This window comes from Eschrichtius robustus, chromosome 14, assembly GCF_028021215.1.
Source record: "Eschrichtius robustus isolate mEscRob2 chromosome 14, mEscRob2.pri, whole genome shotgun sequence".
In the NCBI taxonomy this organism is placed as follows: domain Eukaryota; kingdom Metazoa; phylum Chordata; class Mammalia; order Artiodactyla; family Eschrichtiidae; genus Eschrichtius; species Eschrichtius robustus.
In genome coordinates, this window is record NC_090837.1 from 8,269,563 (window position 1) to 8,287,040 (window position 17,478).

At 50.3% G+C, this 17,478-nt stretch overlaps 1 protein-coding gene across 1 annotated transcript; it reads left to right on the plus strand.

Moving 5' to 3' along the window:
• The first annotated feature begins 1,177 nt into the window (after positions 1 to 1,177).
• On the plus strand, positions 1,178 to 13,365 carry MORN3 (MORN repeat containing 3). Its single transcript, XM_068562393.1, has 6 exons — positions 1,178 to 1,271; positions 3,662 to 3,834; positions 7,803 to 7,960; positions 9,552 to 9,711; positions 12,867 to 13,051; positions 13,288 to 13,365. Exons 2-6 carry the CDS (start codon positions 3,690 to 3,692, stop codon positions 13,363 to 13,365), a joined length of 726 nt encoding a protein of 241 aa, XP_068418494.1. The 5' UTR covers positions 1,178 to 1,271; positions 3,662 to 3,689.
• Positions 13,366 to 17,478: the final 4,113 nt, after the last annotated feature.

Sequence of the window (17,478 nt, forward strand, 5' to 3'; positions counted from 1 at the left end):
TATACCTCAACAAATATTCTGGGAATTCCCTGGCTGTCCAGTGGTTAGGGCTCCACGCCTCCACTGCAGGGGGAACGGGTTCAATGATCCTTGGTTGGGTAAGATCCCTGCAAACGGCCTGGCACAGCCAAAAAAAAAAATTTTTTTTTTTGCCTTCAAAGAGACAGACAATAAATAAGGGGTGTGTGTGTGTGTGCATGCAGTGCTACAGAGAACATGAAACAGGAATGAGGTTGGGAAAGAGGAAAACATTTCAGCAAGTATATATGGAGATTCCAGTTTTAAATACGGTGGTCCAGAAACTCCGTACTGAGGTGATTTGAATAAAGCCCTGGAGGGCAGGGCGTGATCCAGGCCGCTATTTGGAGGAAGAGATGGCCTGGCAGAGGGCACAGAAGAGGCAAAGGCCCTGAGGCAGGAAAACGCCTAGCATTTTCCAGGAACCGCAAGGAAGCAAGTGTGAGGCTAGAGCAGAGTGGGACTGGGCGCACAGAGTAGGGGACAAACTCAGAGAGGAAGGGGGAGGGAGGTGGGCAAATGACACAGGGCTTTGAAGACACTAGGCACTGTGGCTTTTACTCTGAGTGGTCAGGGGAGCCACTGTAGGGAAGTGAGCTGAGGAATGACTTGGGCCGACTTGTGTCTATGTAAATCGGATGCATCTTCCGGGGTGGAGGGGCAATATAGCTTCCCTCAGATTCTCAGAGGAGTCTAATAAACAAAACAAAGAACAGGTGTAATGTTGGCTTTCCCTTTAATTTTGCCCCTTTGTCTTTGCAACAAGGCAGAAAAGCCTTTGACACTTTCCTACCAGCATCGGGCGTGGTATTTGCTCTGGGGAAACCAGGACGGGAGGGAGGGAAGCCGGGGGGGGGTGGGGGGGGGTGGGGAGGGCAGTAACCTCCCGGGGCACACCGTGGCCCAAGCTCCGCGGATATCAGGTCTCCCGGGATCGCCCACCAGCCTTTGGCCACCGGGCCGGTGCACCAGCCAGTACTCGACCTCCGCAGGCCCGAAGACGTCCTTCCTCGTCGCAGGAGGATCTGCTGCCTTCCCCACACGCGGCCCCGAACTCACAGTCTCCGCAGGAAGGGGCGGGACCTGCCGGCTGGCTTTGCTGGGGCCCCGCGTTGCCATAGCGACCCCGGCCCGGCTTGGGACGCCGGAACGCGCGCTGCGGACGACGATTGAGGTTGGAGGCTGCGGGCGGCGACTCCACCGCTCTCGGCCCAGGACTCCAGATGCAGGATCCGCCCCGCAGGAGAGCGCAGGTGAGCCGGCGTAGGTGTGACGAGGCGCGGGCTAGCGACTGACCGCCAGCCGCCTGGGCCCTGCTCCTTCCACCTTCCACGGTGGTAATTATTGTTATTCAGTATGAAAACAACACGAGTAGAGTACGCGCACCGAGTGGCAAAGCTTTCTTTTCCTTTTTTTTTTTTTTCTGGCCACGCAGCGTGGCTTGCGGCCACGAACTAACTCGCGCCCTGGCAGTGAAAACGCCTAGTCCTAACCACTGGACCGCCAGGGAATTCCCCAAAGCTTTCTTTTCCTATCAGGAGCTCTATGTATTAAGACCACAACCTCCTCTAGGGTAGAATCTACGTTCCTGAAAGTGTGGGACAGAGGATGAGTTACACTGATGAAGCATTAAGTATCACCCAATGACATCGTAAGAAAGTTATTAGATTCTGAGTTCTCTTACAGTTCTGAGTAAGCCAAGGAGAAAGTGTCAGTTTGGGGCTAATATGGCATTAACAACACCTTTCTGAACATTTGCTAATCTCAACTGTAAGCCCCAGTGTCTAGCTAAGACCTAAGTAATGTTTGCAAAATCTTTCTTGGATAAATGTATTGATTTTTTAAGTGAATTAACTTCAATATAAAGATTAATCATAGTACACATGGTACATGCAAATGGGAGAAAAAAGAAAAACATTAGATTTAGGACATGAGACTGTTTCCCTCTGCCCAGTTTTCACCCTGGCTGTTTTCCTTGCCTGGAGTGACTTTCCCAATTCCTAGGCATGATTGTCAAAATATGTACTAGCCAGTACAGTTGGCCGGCTTAGTCAGAATCACTGAGGCCCCTGCTGTGGCCCTACAGGGAACTCCTTGATAAGCAGGGCCCAGTGCAAAATGAAAATGTGAGGCAGTAGCTCATAAAGTATTAAGAATTTCAAAACAGCGACAGAGCCGAGACCAAGTACATGCCCCTCTAAGGACCAGGCCCTGTGCAACTGTTGAGGTTGCACACCTGTGACGCTGGTCCTGGGTGGGTGGATGCCTGGGACACCAAGATCTCCTGAAACCTGCTCAGCCCTGAGGTCATTCTCATTGGTCAATACCTCTGCCTGGGAATTCCCTGGCAGGCCAGTTGTTAGGACGTCGTGCTTCCACTGCAGGGGGCCTGGCTTTGATCCCTGGTGGGGGAACTAAGATTCCGCTGGCCACGCAGTGCGGCAAACAAAAACAAAACCAAAAAAGACCTCTGCCTGCTGATGGTTAAATAGTTCACTCTAGTCCCCCACCACTATCCCCTCATTCCCCCATCCCTCCACTCCCCCACCCCCCATCCTTGGCTGCTAGCACTGCTTGAGTGTGTTTGTGTATTTCCCATCTGTGGAGCAGGATAGATGGTACCTGCTGAGGGGAAACAGGGATCCCCAGATTTGGAGACCATCTTTATCACCTTGCACAAGTCCCCTGGAGACAGACAAATAGACAAGAATGTCTGCACTGGAGATCCTGGGGACATGAAGAGCATAGATGGGGGGCTTCCAGTCTGGGGAGAGACCCAAAGTCTCTCTGCAACCCCACCAGGCAGGGTGGGGAGGAGAGAGCCCTGGTCTGATGAAAAAAACCTAACCAGGCAGACAGGAAGAGTACCTCGGCAGAAGGCAGAGGTCAGAGGTAGAGGGTGATCAACCATCCTGGTGTGCCTGGGACTGTCCCAGCTTTAGCACTGAAAGTCCAATGTCCTAGGAAACCCCTCAGTTCCGGGCAAACCGGTACAGGGGATCTCCCAAGAGGCAGTCTCTTTAGTTGATGGGCTCTCCTGACAGCTCACAAACCCCTGCAAAGCCAGCCCCTAGGCTTTTCTACCATCCTGTCCACCAGGCATAGGGGGCAGGACCCCAGGGGCTAAAGTGTTGGGTGTTGAGTCAGTGGTGGTAGCGGGGGTGCCCCTGTGGGCTGTGCCATCACGGCTGTCTGCCAGCCCAGACAGAGTGGCCTGGCTAGGCCCCAACTCCCCAGAGTGGGTTGTAGTGCTCACGACTGAGGGCTCCAGGCCAGCATCCACTCTGGTTGGTCATACTGGTTATTAAATGTGTGACTTTCACCCTCTCCCCCAGGGCAGCTTCTTCCTGATGTCATCACAAACCCCTCTGCTCTGTTGGTTTCCCCGGGTTCCCATCCCAAGCAATTGTGCCATCAGATCCCCCGCCCCAAGGGGCCCCTGGAGAGGCAGGGGAAGAGAGAGCCTCCGAGGGTCAGTCCAGCACAAAAGGATACCCCCCAGGGGCTGCTCATCTGCCCTGGGGACTCAGAACACACATGACTCATCCCACTTGACCTCAGACAAGTGTCTCCCTGGGAAGCCCCAGGATCCTGGTATTACTTACGGCAAACTGAGCCCCCGATGTCCCTAACCCTTTGCCAGCACCCTCTGGCCCACAGAAGCAGCCAACATGCCTATCTCCAAGTGCCCGCCAAAGTCAGAGCCCCTGTGGAAGGCGTGGGACCAGAAGGCCCAGAAGAACGGACTGAGGCACCAGGTGTTCGCTGTCAATGGTGATCACTATGTGGGCAAGTGGAAGGAAAACATGAAACACGGTAAGTGGGGGACCTTCGGGGGCTCAGGCGGTGAGTATGGGGTCTGGGCCATGGTGGGCAACCGGGGCCAAGGAAGCAGCTTGCATAGCTCACTGGGGATATAACATGTATCTCTGAGGAGTGAATGCCGACTTGGACCAACCAGGGGCCTCCTCCTGCTGGAGCTCTGGAACCCAACTCGGCCCTGGCTTCAACTGAGCAAAGGGACCAGTTGGGGACAAAGCAGTCTTTAGGCACCAGCCGCAGCCTCAGCCGGGACTCTCAGGACACCAGCTCATTCTCTACCTCTGACACCTGGGCTAAGCATGGGGCTGGCTAGCAGGAGGAAAAGGTGGCCCCCAGAAAGCAGCTTGCAACTGGGATTCTGGTCTTCAAACTCAGCCCTTCAAACCAGTAGGGGGTGAGGGAGGACACCCGCCATCTCCCACCCCCTATACTTCCACCCCCCACCCCAAGTGGCTGGGGCTCTGACTTTAACTGGGCTGGGCTCAGTTTAACTAGCAGGGAATACGGGGCTCTTTGTGATACAAACTAAGCCCTGAAGAAAAAAAAATAGTTTTTATTCAAACAAGGTGTTATGGCTTCTCAGTCCAGTCTTGCAATTTCAGATTCTCTGCTCTTAACCATTCTTCTCTCCTACCTTCCTGCGTTAAGCGCTTGAGTCCATAAAACTGGGTCAGAATCTCAGCTCCAGTAACTATGACCTTGAGAGATCTACTACACTACTCTGAACCCCAGTCTCCCCATCTGTAAAATGGGAATAATACCTATCTGTTAAGAGATGACATCTATCAAGTATTTAGCCAAGGGTCTGTGCAGAAGGGAACTTCTGGAGTGTTCTCAGAGGGCTGACCATGGCAGGAATCACTACTCAGAGCTTCCTTGTCCAAGAAGGCCCCCAAAGTTGACCTCACCCAGTGTGTAACACAACACCCACCCTCAGCACTGACTTAAAGGCCAGGGTTTAAGCAGCTGCTTGGAGCTCTATGTGCGGTTAAAGATGTCTGCCTGCATGTTTCAATCCTTGTGGGCAGCCTGTGGTGTGGACAGAGCCCTGGACTAGGAGTCAGGACCCTGAAGTTCTGAGCCTGGCTCTATTACTGAGTAGCTGTGTGACTTTGGGTAAGTCATTTCCCTTTCTCTGGACTTGGCTGCCCTACCTGTGATATGACCTTGTGGGCTGGTGTGGCCCTCTGAGCCCTCCTGTGTGAGTCCTGCCTCCCCTCAGACCCTGGAGGCATAGAGCTGATGGGGCTGGGGCTGCAGAAAGCAGATCTGTCAGAGAACCCAGGTCCAAGGCCCCCTCTCTTGACTCACCTTTCGACCAAGCTGAAGTGGGTTGCTGTCTTATAAGCAGGCTGGAAGCAGTCCAGAGAGCCGTCATTCAGGGCAAGGATAGGGTGTCCCCAGTGGTTACCCAGACCACTCACTCCACTAATACTCATTGTGCTCCTAGGCTGTGCCAGGCCCTATCCTGGGCATCTGGAATAATCCCAACACTCAGGGTCCTTCCAGTCTCACTGACAACCTGCACAGTAGGTAATGTCCCATTTTACAGATGAGGAAACTGGGGCTCAGAGAGAGGAAGTGACTTACTCAAGGCCACACAGCTAAAAGTGGTATCATCGGGATGTAAAGGGGACCAGAGAGAAGCCATGAAAGGAGCCATGAGAACATGTTTGAGCCGAGCCCAGAGGATGAAAATGATTAGCCAGGCAGGGGGGAGCATGTCTTCTAGATAGTGGAATCAGAGATGGGGGGATGTTTTTCACTATTACCTCTTGTTCAAGGAACGGACTGGAAGCCAGTGGGCTGGAACACAGAGAAGGAAGGGAGAAAGGGGCGGGTTAGGAGGGCGAATCATATAGGGCCTCTTAGGCCTTGGTAAGTTCTGCCTTCATCTGGGAGACAAACAGTCTCATTGGACCAACTTGGTCACATGCCCTTCACTGAACCAATCACAGAGGCCTGGGTGGATAGAATACACTGATTGTCTAGGCTTGCCAGGAGGAGAAGTCAGCCCCATGCAAACCTCAAGGACTGAGAGGGAGGGCTGCGTCCCCAAAGGAAATAAACTAGAAGAAGGACAGATGTAAACAACCCTTCATCCCCTGCAATGTGACTGGACCTTACCTCAAGGGCAAAAATCATTGATATCATCTTTTCTATTTGCAGGCATTGTCCTAAGTGTTCTACATATATTAATGAATTTAGTGAACAGAACAACCCCATGAGATATTCTTATCCCCATTTTACACACGAGGAACCTGAGGCCCAGAGAGTTAAGTTACTTGCACTAGATCAAAAAGCTCACAGGGGGCTTCCCTGGTGGCGCAGTGGTTGAGAATCTGCCTGCTAATGCAGGGGACACGGGTTCGAGCCCTGGTCTGGGAAGATCCCACATGCCGCGGAGCAGCTGGGCCCGTGAGCCACAATTACTGAGCTTGCGTGTCTGGAGCCTGTGCTCCGCAACAAGAGAGGCCGCGATAGTGAGAGGCCCGCGCACCGTGATGAAGAGTGGTCCCTGCTTGCCACAACTAGAGAAAGCCCTCGCACAGAAACGAAGACCCGACACAGCCATAAATAAATAAATAAATAAAATAAAATTAAAAAAAAAAAAAGAATAAATTCATTTTATAAAAAAAAAAAAAAAAAAGCTCACAGGGACAATGTTGGATTTGTTCCTGAGCTACCAAGGACCAAGACATGAGTTGGTGTGCATAGGTACTCCGCAAATATTGTATTCATCTCTTTGTTCAACAAATATTGGTCACCTGCAACATGCCAGACACTGTTCTTCCGTGCTGGGTATAGAGCAGTGAACAGAACAGATCAGTCTGTGCTCTTGTGGAGTGTACATTCTCCTGGAAGAGACAGACAATAGACAATAAATGATAAATAAGTGAATTATCTATTATGTTAAGAGCTGACAAGTGATATGGAAAGAAACAGAACAGGGTAAGGGATTAAAAGAAGCTTATACGGAATAATTTTAAACGGGATGGTCAGGGTAGGCCTCATTGAGAAAATGAGATTTCAGCAAAGACTTGCAGGAGGTAGGGAGTGAGCAAATATAGAGGGAAGAAAAAAATATATATATAGAGGGAAGAGTTTTCCAGGCTAAAGGAGGAGCAGGTACAAAAGCCCTGAGGCGAAAGCATAACAGGTGGGTTCCAAGAACAGCATGGAAACCACAGTGGTTGGAGAGCAGAATGGAAAACGGGAGTGGAGGACACAGAGGGGTTGGAGTAGTAGGAGATGGGTCTCCATGTGTGTTAAGGAGAACTGAAGAAATATGCAGAACATTTTCTAAAAATCCTGACCATCTGGTGTATCCATTCAGTATTATTAAAAGATGAAGCTTGGGACTTCCCTGGTGGCGCAATGGTTAAGAATCCACCTGCCAATGCAGGGGATACGGGTTCAAACCCTGGTCCGGGAAGATCCCACATGCCGTGGAGCAACTAAGCCCATGCGCCACAACTACTGAGCCTGCGCGCCACAACTACTGAGCCCATGTGCTACAAGTACTAAAGCCTAGAGCCTGTGCTGGGCAACAAGAGAAGCCACTGCAATGAGAAGCCCACGCACCGCAACGAAGAGTCGCCCCCGCTCACCACAACTAGAGAAAGCCCGCGTGCGGCAACGAAGACCCAATGCAACCAAAAATAAATAAATAAAAATTAAAATAAAAAAAAAGATGAAGCTGAAACACTGAAGGGGCAGATTTCTACTTGGGGTCTGCTATGTCAGTTTGGCTTCAGGGCAAAAGGCTGTAGAAATAGAACTTTTTTGGGGTTTTCCTGGGTGCTGGGGGTCTAGAGACCGGGCACAGACCCTGACCTAGTTCTTGAGAATTGTCCAGTCTAGGGACCCCTGAGGTCCAGGCAGACACAGCACCTGCCTCCCGGCACCCCCAGCCCCATAAAGGCCGTGTCTACCATGTTGGCGCATCTTTGTGTCCCTAGGGAAAGGAACACAGGTCTGGAGGAAGAACGGAGCCATCTATGAGGGGGACTGGAAATTTGGGAAGAGAGATGGCTATGGCACCCTCAGCCTTTCTGACCAAGAGACCGGAAAGTACAGGAGAGTCTACTCAGGCTGGTGGAAGGGCGATAAGAGATGTGTGAGTGGTTCCCATCATGCCCTGGGGTGTGGGCCAGGCTGAAAGCAGGCTGTGCGTGTGTGTGTGTGTGTGTGTGTGTGTGTGTGTGTGTGTGTGTGAGGGCGGGGGGTGGGGGGTGGTGGTGGTGGGAGCAGTCAGAGAGGCCTGGGAGAAAAGGGTGGGGGGATCTAGGGGAGGAGAACAGGGTTGCTGTGTGGGTGGGAGAAGGAAGGGGTGGGGGAACATCAAGGCTTCTCAGAACAAAACCCAGGAAACAGGAAGCAAGAGGAGAGGGCCCAGGGAGGAGCCCATGAAACCCTGTGGCTACAAGAAGCCAGCCAGGCTGTGAGGGGCCAAAGTCTCCTCCCAACCTCCCCACTCATTTCCTGGCTTTCTTTTCCCCTGGCAACCCTTTCTGAGAACCCCCCTTCTGTTGGGACTGGATAAGAGGTGGCAGCGGGGGTTTGGAAGAGTGGGAGCAAGAAAGAAAGCAGGGGCCACACCCTTGGCCAAGAGAGGAAGGTCCTGAGGGATAGAAACTAGCCAGAGGCATGCCCCCAACCCGTAAACACCTGAATCCTCACCATAGGTCATGGAGACAGATAATAATACAGTATTGCTATCGAACAGCAGCTACTGTAACCCTGGAACATGATATATTGTAAACTCTCACATCAACAACAACATCATCATCATCGTCATTATTATTATTCCCGTTTTACTGATGAGGAAACAAGCTCAGAAAGGCGCAGAAGGTGAAGTGCCTTGCTTGGGGTCACACCACTGGCAAGTTGTAGAGCCCAGCATTTCATGATCTCTACTCTCAAAATGTTTATTGGCCAGTGGGGATAAAGCTCCCAAAATAAATATTTTACATATAATATGGTGCTAGGATAGAGGTTTTTACAGAAAGTCCAGAGGCAGTTCATTGAGAATTCAGGGCAGGCTTCCTGTAAAAGGTGACACCATAAGATGCAAGGAGTTAGGGAGTAAAAAAGGAGAAGAGGAAATAGCAAAAGGAAGGATATAATAAACAGCAAGGTGTGTCTGCCCACAGGGGTGGGAGTGAGGCCTTGAAGGTTATGTAGGGGATCAGGATTTTGAAGAGTAGACTTGGGCTGCATAACCCAACCTCTTTAGGTGTGCTCTGCGGGGAGTTTGTGGTGATTCTCTGCGGCTGCATGATAAGTGCTTATGTCCATTTTTCTGGGGAGAAAGTCCATAGCTTTGATCTGATTGTCAGGCATCTGCGACTTTTAATAGGGTCAAATCAGAGTTGGGGAGACACGGCAAAGGTGATCGGATAGACGACGTAAAGATCCTCCTAGGAGCTGTATGGCAGATGCATGGGGTCAGGGGAGAACGGGAGAGTGGAGGAGGAAGACCAGTGAGAAGGGGTGAAATGATGGTGGGCTGCAGGAAGGTGGTAGCACAAAGATAGAGGAGAATGGACGGCCTGGGAGATTCTTCGATACACGACCGTCAGCTTGGATGTAAGACTGGGGGGGGAAGCAGGGGAGAAGCCCAGGTGTGTGGCTTGGGTGCCAGGGAGGATGGTGGGAGTTCCTAGTGGTGTGGGACGTCGTGAACAAGGACACCTTCGTGCTTTCAGGGCTATGGGATCCAGTTTTTCGGACCCAAGGAGTATTACGAGGGTGACTGGTGTGGCAACCAGCGCAGCGGATGGGGCCGCATGTACTACAGCAACGGAGACATCTACGAGGGCCAGTGGTGCAACGACAAGCCAGAAGGGGAGGGCATGTTACGCCTGAGTGAGTGCTTAGCCCTGCCCCCAATGGCCTGTTGATCACGCCCACCCGACCACGCCCTCAAGTCACACTCCTCTGGGCCCTGCATGGCCAAGCCCCCACCCCCCCCCCACCCCGCATAGCCCGGTCCCGGCTGGGTTAAGGTGAATGACAGGACCTGGTCCTTGCCCTCAGGAAGTTTATACTCTAAAAGGGGAGCCTAACAATAAATATAAACAATTAAGACATTGTCTTATGGTCGTAATAATCATAGCCTACACTAATACAGCCCTGAGCTCATTTAATCCACAATGCAATCCTATAAGATAGGTGCTCTCATCATCTGCACTTTACAAATGAACAAAGGCACAGAGAGGTTAAGTCATTTGCTCAAGGTTACGCAGTCTGTTCTGAGGTCAAAAGTGCTAAGGACTTCCCCTTGAAAACAGGAAGACGTGTTGGAGAATGACAAAGGAGTTGGGGTCAGGGCTGTTTAGATTGGCTTACGGTCTCGAGAACGCCTCCCTGAAGAGGTGTTGTTTGAATGGAGAATGGAAGGAGGAGAGGAAGCGGGATATGTATTGCGCTGGGGAAGAAGGTTCCCAGGCAGAGGAAAGAGTTCTGAGAAGCTCGCATTTGTATCAGGACTTAATCCATTCTCTACAAAGCAACCAGAGCGAGCTTTTCATAAACTGGACCTTGTCACTGCCTTGCTTTCAACCTTTCCATAGCTCCCTATTGCCCTCAGACTGAGTTCAGAGGCCTGACTGTGGTCTGTGGGGCCCAGCATGATCTGGCCCTGCTCACCACTCCAGTTTCACCTCCCCTCTTCCCCTGGACTCCCTTCTTTTTGGCCATACTAACTTTCTTTCAGTTCCTCCCACTTTCTGCCTCAGGGCCCTTGCACTGCTGTTCCCTCTTCCTGGAATAGAAAGAAGATTCCCCCAGGGACTTCCCTGGTGGTCCAGTAGCTAAGACTCCAGGCTCCCAATGCAGGGGGCCTGGGTTTGATCCCTGGTCAGGGAACTAGATCCCACATGCTGCAACTAAAAGATCCTGCATGCCTCAAGGAAGATCCCACGTGACGCAACTAAGACCTGGTGCAGCCAAATAAATAAATATTAAAAAAAAACAAAGGAGATTCCCCCAGATCTTTGCATTTGTACATTCCACCTAAAGCACATTCTTCTCATTATTCTCAGCACTTGCTTCCTTTGCTTCTTAGAACTAGGTGTATAATCTTGGGCAAACTACTTTGCATCTCTGTGCCTCAGTTTCCTCTCCTGTAAAATGGGAATAATGGCAGTACCCACTTCATAGGGCTATGGGGAGGATTAGATGAGGGAGTCTGTGTAAAGTGCTTAGAACAGGGCCTGGCACGTAGTAGGCTGTCGATAAAGCTAGTATCATTGTCCCTCTAGACTGTGAGCCTGCAGAAGGACTGGGAATGTGTCTGTTTTGTTCCCCACTGTTTCCCCAGGGCCTGCCATGTAGTAAGTAGATACTTTTGGTGAGGACACAAACCAGAGCCCAGTCTCCTGAAAACTCAAGATTCCAACTTCCAAAGAGATTTTTTTTTTTTTTTTGGCTGCGTTGGGTTTTCGTTGCTGTGAGCCGGCTTTCTCTGGTTGCGGCGAGCAGGGGCTACTCTTTGTTGCTGTGCATGGGCCTCTCATTGCGGTGGCCTCTCTTGTTGCGGAGCACGGGCTCTAAGCACGCAGGCTTCAGTAGTTGTGGCGCACGGGCTTAGTTGCTCCGTGGCATGTGGGATCTTCCCAGACCAGGGCTCGAACCCGTGTCCCCTGCACTGGCAGGCGGATTCTTAACCACTGTGCCACCAGGGAATTCCCTCCAAAGAGATTTGACTAAACCAAGGCATTGGGCAGCTGGGGAGGGTTAAGGGCAGCCACTCTGTCATTCTCAATCCCCCGTGCATCCGCCTCCGTGCCTGATTTCAGTGTGCATCTCCTAGTAGTAATAGCCTGCTTTCATTGAGCACCTTCTGTGGCCTGCACAGTGAAGGAGCTCTAAGTGCACTGTTTCTAAGGCTTGGACTCTGGAGCCGGCCAGCCTGGGTTCAAATTCTAGCTCAAGCTCTTACTAGTTGTGGGACCTTGGGCAATTAATTTCCTTATACTCTCTATGCTTCAGTTTTCTCAACTGTAAAGTAAGGAAAAAATAAAGCTTAACTAGAGTTATTGTGAAGGTTAAATGAGGTTTATATTTGTAAAATGCTTAGCATGACATGGAATAGTAAGTGCTCAGTATCAGTACATCCTTGTATGGGCTCAGCAAACTATTGGCCAAATCCAGCCCAACACGTGTTTTGTAAATAAAGTTTTATTGGCACACAGATGTGCTCGTTCAGTTATGTATTGTCCATGGGCTGCTTTTGTGCTGCAATGGCAGAATTGACCATGCGCAGCAGAGACCCTATGGCCCGCGATGCCGAAAACACTATCTGCCCCTTTGCAGAAAAAGTTTGCTGACCTCTTCTAGGTCCTGTCTGTGTATGGACTCATTTAATCTTCAGAATAATTTTATGAGTGAGGAGCTACTCTTGTCCCCGTTTTACAAATGAGGAAATGAGACAAAATGGTTCAGTGACTTGCTCAAGGTCACACGGCTGGTAAGTGTCTGAGCTGAGACATGTTGGCTTTATTATTATTTTTACACCACCACCACCGCGATCCAATGGGAAGTGGAAATGATTCCCGATTAAGAGCCGGGGCTCCTGATATGAACAGGATTTGGTTTGAAACCCTGCCTCTGCCACTTCCTAGTTCTGTGACCTTGTGCAAATCAGTCAAATTCCTGGAGCTTTTCAAGTTCCATGTATAAAATGGAATCCTTCATCCTTCACAGAACTGTTTTTGTGAGAAGTGAGGTCAGAAACAGCATGGAACCAGGCACAGAGTCAGTGCTGAGAAAACATTGCCTGTCAGTATTATTAGCTATATTTTTTACAGCTAGGAAACTATGGTGCTCATCTAAGTTCGGGGAGGTAGTGGAGGTGAGATGTGAACCATGTCTGAAACCAGAAGTCGCTCACACCCCAGGGCTCTATGGCTTTCTGGTGGGCATGTCTAGCCTGGCAGTGGCAAGGGTCCAGCCTGGGTATATGTAGTCTGGCCTGGTTTTGTGGGCCAAGACCCCCGACTCCCTGTTCTTTCCCCCAGAGAACGGGAACCGCTACGAAGGCAACTGGCAGAGAGGCATGAAGAATGGGTCGGGGCGCTTCTTCCACCTGGACCATGGTCAGCTGTTTGAAGGCCTCTGGGTTGACAACATAGCCAAGTGTGGCACAATGATTGACTCTGGCCGTGATGAGGCCCCCAAGCCCACCCAGTTCCCCATTCCTGAGGTGGGAAGCTCTCCCGGATCCTGGGGCCACACGCAGCCCAGGGAGAGACAAAACAGCACCCACAGCCACACCCAGCCTGGCCGAGCCCAGCCTGGCCAGGAAACAGACAAGGTTTTGTTTTCAGTCAGGGCGACCCCAGGGAGGCTGGCAGTACCCCACAAAGCAGGCAGCTCCCCGAAGGCTGGCAGCCTGGGCCTTCCATGCTCCTCAAACCAACCCCTGCTGCTTCCCTCCAGGTCAAAATTCTAGATCCTGACGGCGTGTTGGCGGAAGCTTTGGCCACATTCAAGAAGACAGAGGAAGAAGGAGATTGATGCCAGGTGAGAGGCGGGCACACCTGCCACCCTCTGATGTGGTCCAGGCAGCTCCTGGGGTCTTCTCTGGCCTAGGGGCTCAGGGGCTTGACCAGAGAGGGTGAGTTTCTTGCCTCCTGCAGTCCTGCTGGTCGTTTTTGCTTCCTCCCCTTCAAAACTCTTTTCCCTGCAGAAGTCCTGCCAAATCCTCCCATTTGCACCCTGGGCTTAATCGGATTGGAGTCAGGTGGTCTGCTCGCCCTGGAAGGCCCCGGGCCTCCACTTGCCTATCTGTCTTGTGGGGCCTTGTTCAGTGCTACCCCTCCTGGTGTTGGTATAAGTGGGGTCGAGGAGAGAGCACTGATACAGCATATTGGAGACGCCAGCCCCGCCCACCCCCACCCCCCACCCCACGCCTTGCCCCTGCAGAAAGAACACCAGCGCTTCAGGAGGAATTCAAACTGGAGTGACCCAACTGCTCGGACCGGTGCGGCTCCCACTGGTGGAGCAAGGGGGGACTTGGGCACACCCTCAGCACCCTCAGAAGGCACCTTACTCCTCGCAGCACTGGATCATTCCTTACCAGTAGGAGGCCAGTGCTTCTCTCCCCTGCTGGCCTTGGGGACGCCTTTATTCTTGGACCCCATCCCTGAGCAACCCAGAATAAAGGAGAGCCTGGCAGCGTGAGCCCGGGGCCTGTGGTGGGTGGCCGGGGTGCGAGGGAGCCTCAGGAGGCATTTCAGGTAGAGAAGAGGGGTCCCCATGGGTTGCATGAATTTACCTTGGGGCAGAAAGGGGCGGTGCCTCCAGGTCTCTGATCTCCGAGATATTCCGAGAAGATAGAGCCTGCATCTGGTTACATTGGTCACTAAGATTTGCATTAAAATGTGACGTGGCTTCTCAGCCTTAACACAGGGGCTCCCAACCTTGGAATCCTGTGGGAGATTTAAAAGCTAGGAATGTCCAGATCCCATGCCCAGAGATTCTCATCTGTCTGGGGTGAGGCCTGGGCCTTCAAAAAGCTCCCCAGCTGACTCTAATGTGCAGCTGGGGCAGAGAACCTCTGACTTACTGGCTTTGTGATCCTAAGTAAGTGACCTCAGTTGCCCCATCTGTAAAATGGGACTTCAGAGATCTCACAGAGGTGTTTTGAGGATTTGCTAGCAGATGTAAAAATAACAAATAACACGTATTAAGGTTAGTTGTAAAGCAGATTTCTGGGAAGGGCTTTGCATAATTCTAGACAAAATTCCTGCAAGGTAAGAGGAACTCTTACATAATGGGTAGGAACAGGAGTTCTGCAGTGACTCCTTGAGTGTGAATCCCAGCACTGACTTATTAGCTGTGTGTTCTTGTGTACGTCACCCAACCTCTCTGTTCTTCAAGTTTCCTCTCCTCTAATATGGGACAATAACAGTACTTACCGCCAGGGGTTACTGTGGTTACTGGAAGAATGAAATAAGGTGTGGTTCTAACCTGAGGGAGGGTGGTTTTGTCCCCCTTCCTTCCCCGGGAACATCTGGCAAAGTCTGGAGACATTTTTGGTTGTCACAACTGGCAGGGAAGAATTCTACTGGCACCCAGTGGGTAGAGGTTGTGATCCTGCTAAACATGTTATGATGTAAACACTCTACAGAAGAATTATTCAACCCAACTTCAATGGTGTAATACCATGAAATAACCCTGAAATACCACGATGTTCATAAAGCCCTCAGCAAGTACCCGGCATGTAGTAAAGCGTTCACTGATGCTGAAGTTCTCTCTGCCATCTAAACCCCAAGCAGGTGGCCCGACCCACGGCATGGTTCTCAGTCGGTACCTCTGAAGCAGGGAAGCTGAGCCTGGCTGCCTCTGGACACATAACTAACCAGACACAGAGCCACTCAGTGCTAGGCCCAGCACTGAGAGCTTTACACGGGTGCTCTCCCATGACCCCTCAACAACCTATGAGGTGTCCTGCTATTATTCATGTCATTTTCGAGGAGGAAACTGAGGTTCAGGGAGACTCACAAGTCACCGAACTAGGAAGTGACTGTGCTTAAACTTAGGCCTGTCTGCTCTTAAGGTGAGAACGGTGGCGGTGCATATAGAAAACTACCATTTTTTCAGAAAAGGTAGGATGTGTACTTGTTTATGTATAAAATCTCTAGATGGGAACAAAATAAACTGGCAACAATGGTTGTCTCTGGGGAGAATTGGGAACCTGGGAACAGGGGAGGGACAGCAATTTTTCACTGCTGTGTTTGGAACCTATGAATGTATTATCTATTCAAAACATAAAATTGAAATTAAAGACTGTGTTCTTAACTGTCCGTGTTCCCTAAGTTGCCTGAGTCTGAGTACCTGAAGTGCTTATGAAAAAGAGATTCCAAAGACACCCAGACCAACTTGAACTGGAATCTGCAGAAGAGCTTGGAAATCCACTTTTTACAAGCCAATCTGATGATTCTTGAGTTCAGGCAAGTTTAGCCCAGAAATTATTCCAGCAGGATCCCAGATCTCTGCAGATGCAGGGAGGTGGGTATCTTAGGGGAAGGATGGAAGATGCCCAGGTTTTCTCTGGGGAGCAGTGGAGCGTTTCACACAGGGGCACCTGCCCCACCCTACTCAGTCCCAGTCAGAGGGCCTTCTGGGAACAGGGGAGGGTGGGTCCTGGTGTATGTGATGCAGGATGGAGGCAAGAAGCTGCAATAGGATAAAGGAGGGCCCCCTCCCCCACTCAGCCCACCAAGCTGCTGTGGCCATATCCAAGTCTGCACAGAAGGACAAAAGCTTAAGGCCACACTTTCCCACAACCAACTTTCACTTCAGCCAGAGCACTTTGTTTTTATAAAACCACTTTCTATATCAGGTTTATGGGACAGAACGAGCTGTCAAACACAAAGGCCCTCTGGGGCCAGGTAAGTAACATATGAAGCTGGGCTGGTATCAGACAATAGGGAGTGGTGGGGACTGTGGCAAATACATCTCCTGGGTAAGAGGTAGCTGCAACTCAGCTCCTGTTCATTGTTGCTCTGCAAGAAGGCGGGCCCAGTAATGCTGCTGCTGGATCTTCCGATTTCTTAAGCAAAGCCAGAATCAGTCTACGTAAGATTTTTTGAGCGTCTAGGCTCTGAGCCAGATTTCCAGGCTCGAAAACTTATCCTCTTTGGACATCAATTTTTGTCATCTGCAAAATGGAGAAAAAATTCCTCCCAAAATGCACAACCTGATCATAAAGATGAGGAAGTATCAGAGAAACAAGACGGAGGCAGCATTCTACAAAACCACTGGCTCAGACTCTTCAAAAATGTTGATATTACAAAGGACAAAGAAAGGCTGTCCCAAATAAAAGGTGACTAAACAGACATGACAACTCAATGCAATGCATGATCCTGGATGGAAAAATCACTTCAAGAAAGGACATGATTGGGACAACAGGGAAACTGAAAACGAATGTTGTATTAGATAATAGTATCACATCAATGTCAAATTTCCTGAATTTGATCATTGAATTGTGGTTATGTAGAGGAATGTCCTTAGTTTAAGGAAGAAATCTGTAACTAATGCATATGCCTCAGGGGGAAAACATACTGTCATTCTCATTATTCACGGTTTCAGTATTTGTGAATTTGCCTACTTGCTGAGGTCAAACAGGGTGACCCTCTGCCTTCTTTCAGCTCATGCTGTAAACAAGTATCCTTTTCACAGTCTATTTAGTGCTACATTTTTCACATTTTGGTGCTTTTTGTTGGTGATTTCACTATTTAAAATGGTCCCCAAGGGTTACAATGAAGTGCTGTCTAGTGTTCAGAGCACAGGAAGGCTGTGATGTGCCTTACGGAGAAAATACGTGTGTTATGTAAGTTTCAGTCACAAATGAGTGATAGTGCTGTTGTGATAGCGATAGCATATAAGTTCAATGTTATATATAACATATATTAAGGCATCTTTAAAAAGAAACACACAAAAAACAAGGCTGTGTTTTGATTGGTTGACAAAAATGTTGTGACCAGAGGCTCGCAGGAATATAACCCCATATTTCTCTTAGGAGAAATACTCACTAATTCAGTGTTCTGTGACTATAGAACAGAACCACTGCGAATAAGAATTGACTGTATATATATTTCAGTTACTCTTCATGGAACTTTTGGG

Bases quoted from the DNA above. Each gene is read 5' to 3' on its own strand.
- MORN3 (XM_068562393.1), top strand. From the start codon at position 3,690: ATGCCTATCTCCAAGTGCCCGCCAAAGTCAGAGCCCCTGTGGAAGGCG. The intron at 7,961-9,551 runs GTGAGTGGTTCC...TCGTGCTTTCAG, and splicing joins GGAAGGGCGATAAGAGATGT to GGCTATGGGATCCAGTTTTT. The intron at 9,712-12,866 runs GTGAGTGCTTAG...TCTTTCCCCCAG, and splicing joins GGAGGGCATGTTACGCCTGA to AGAACGGGAACCGCTACGAA.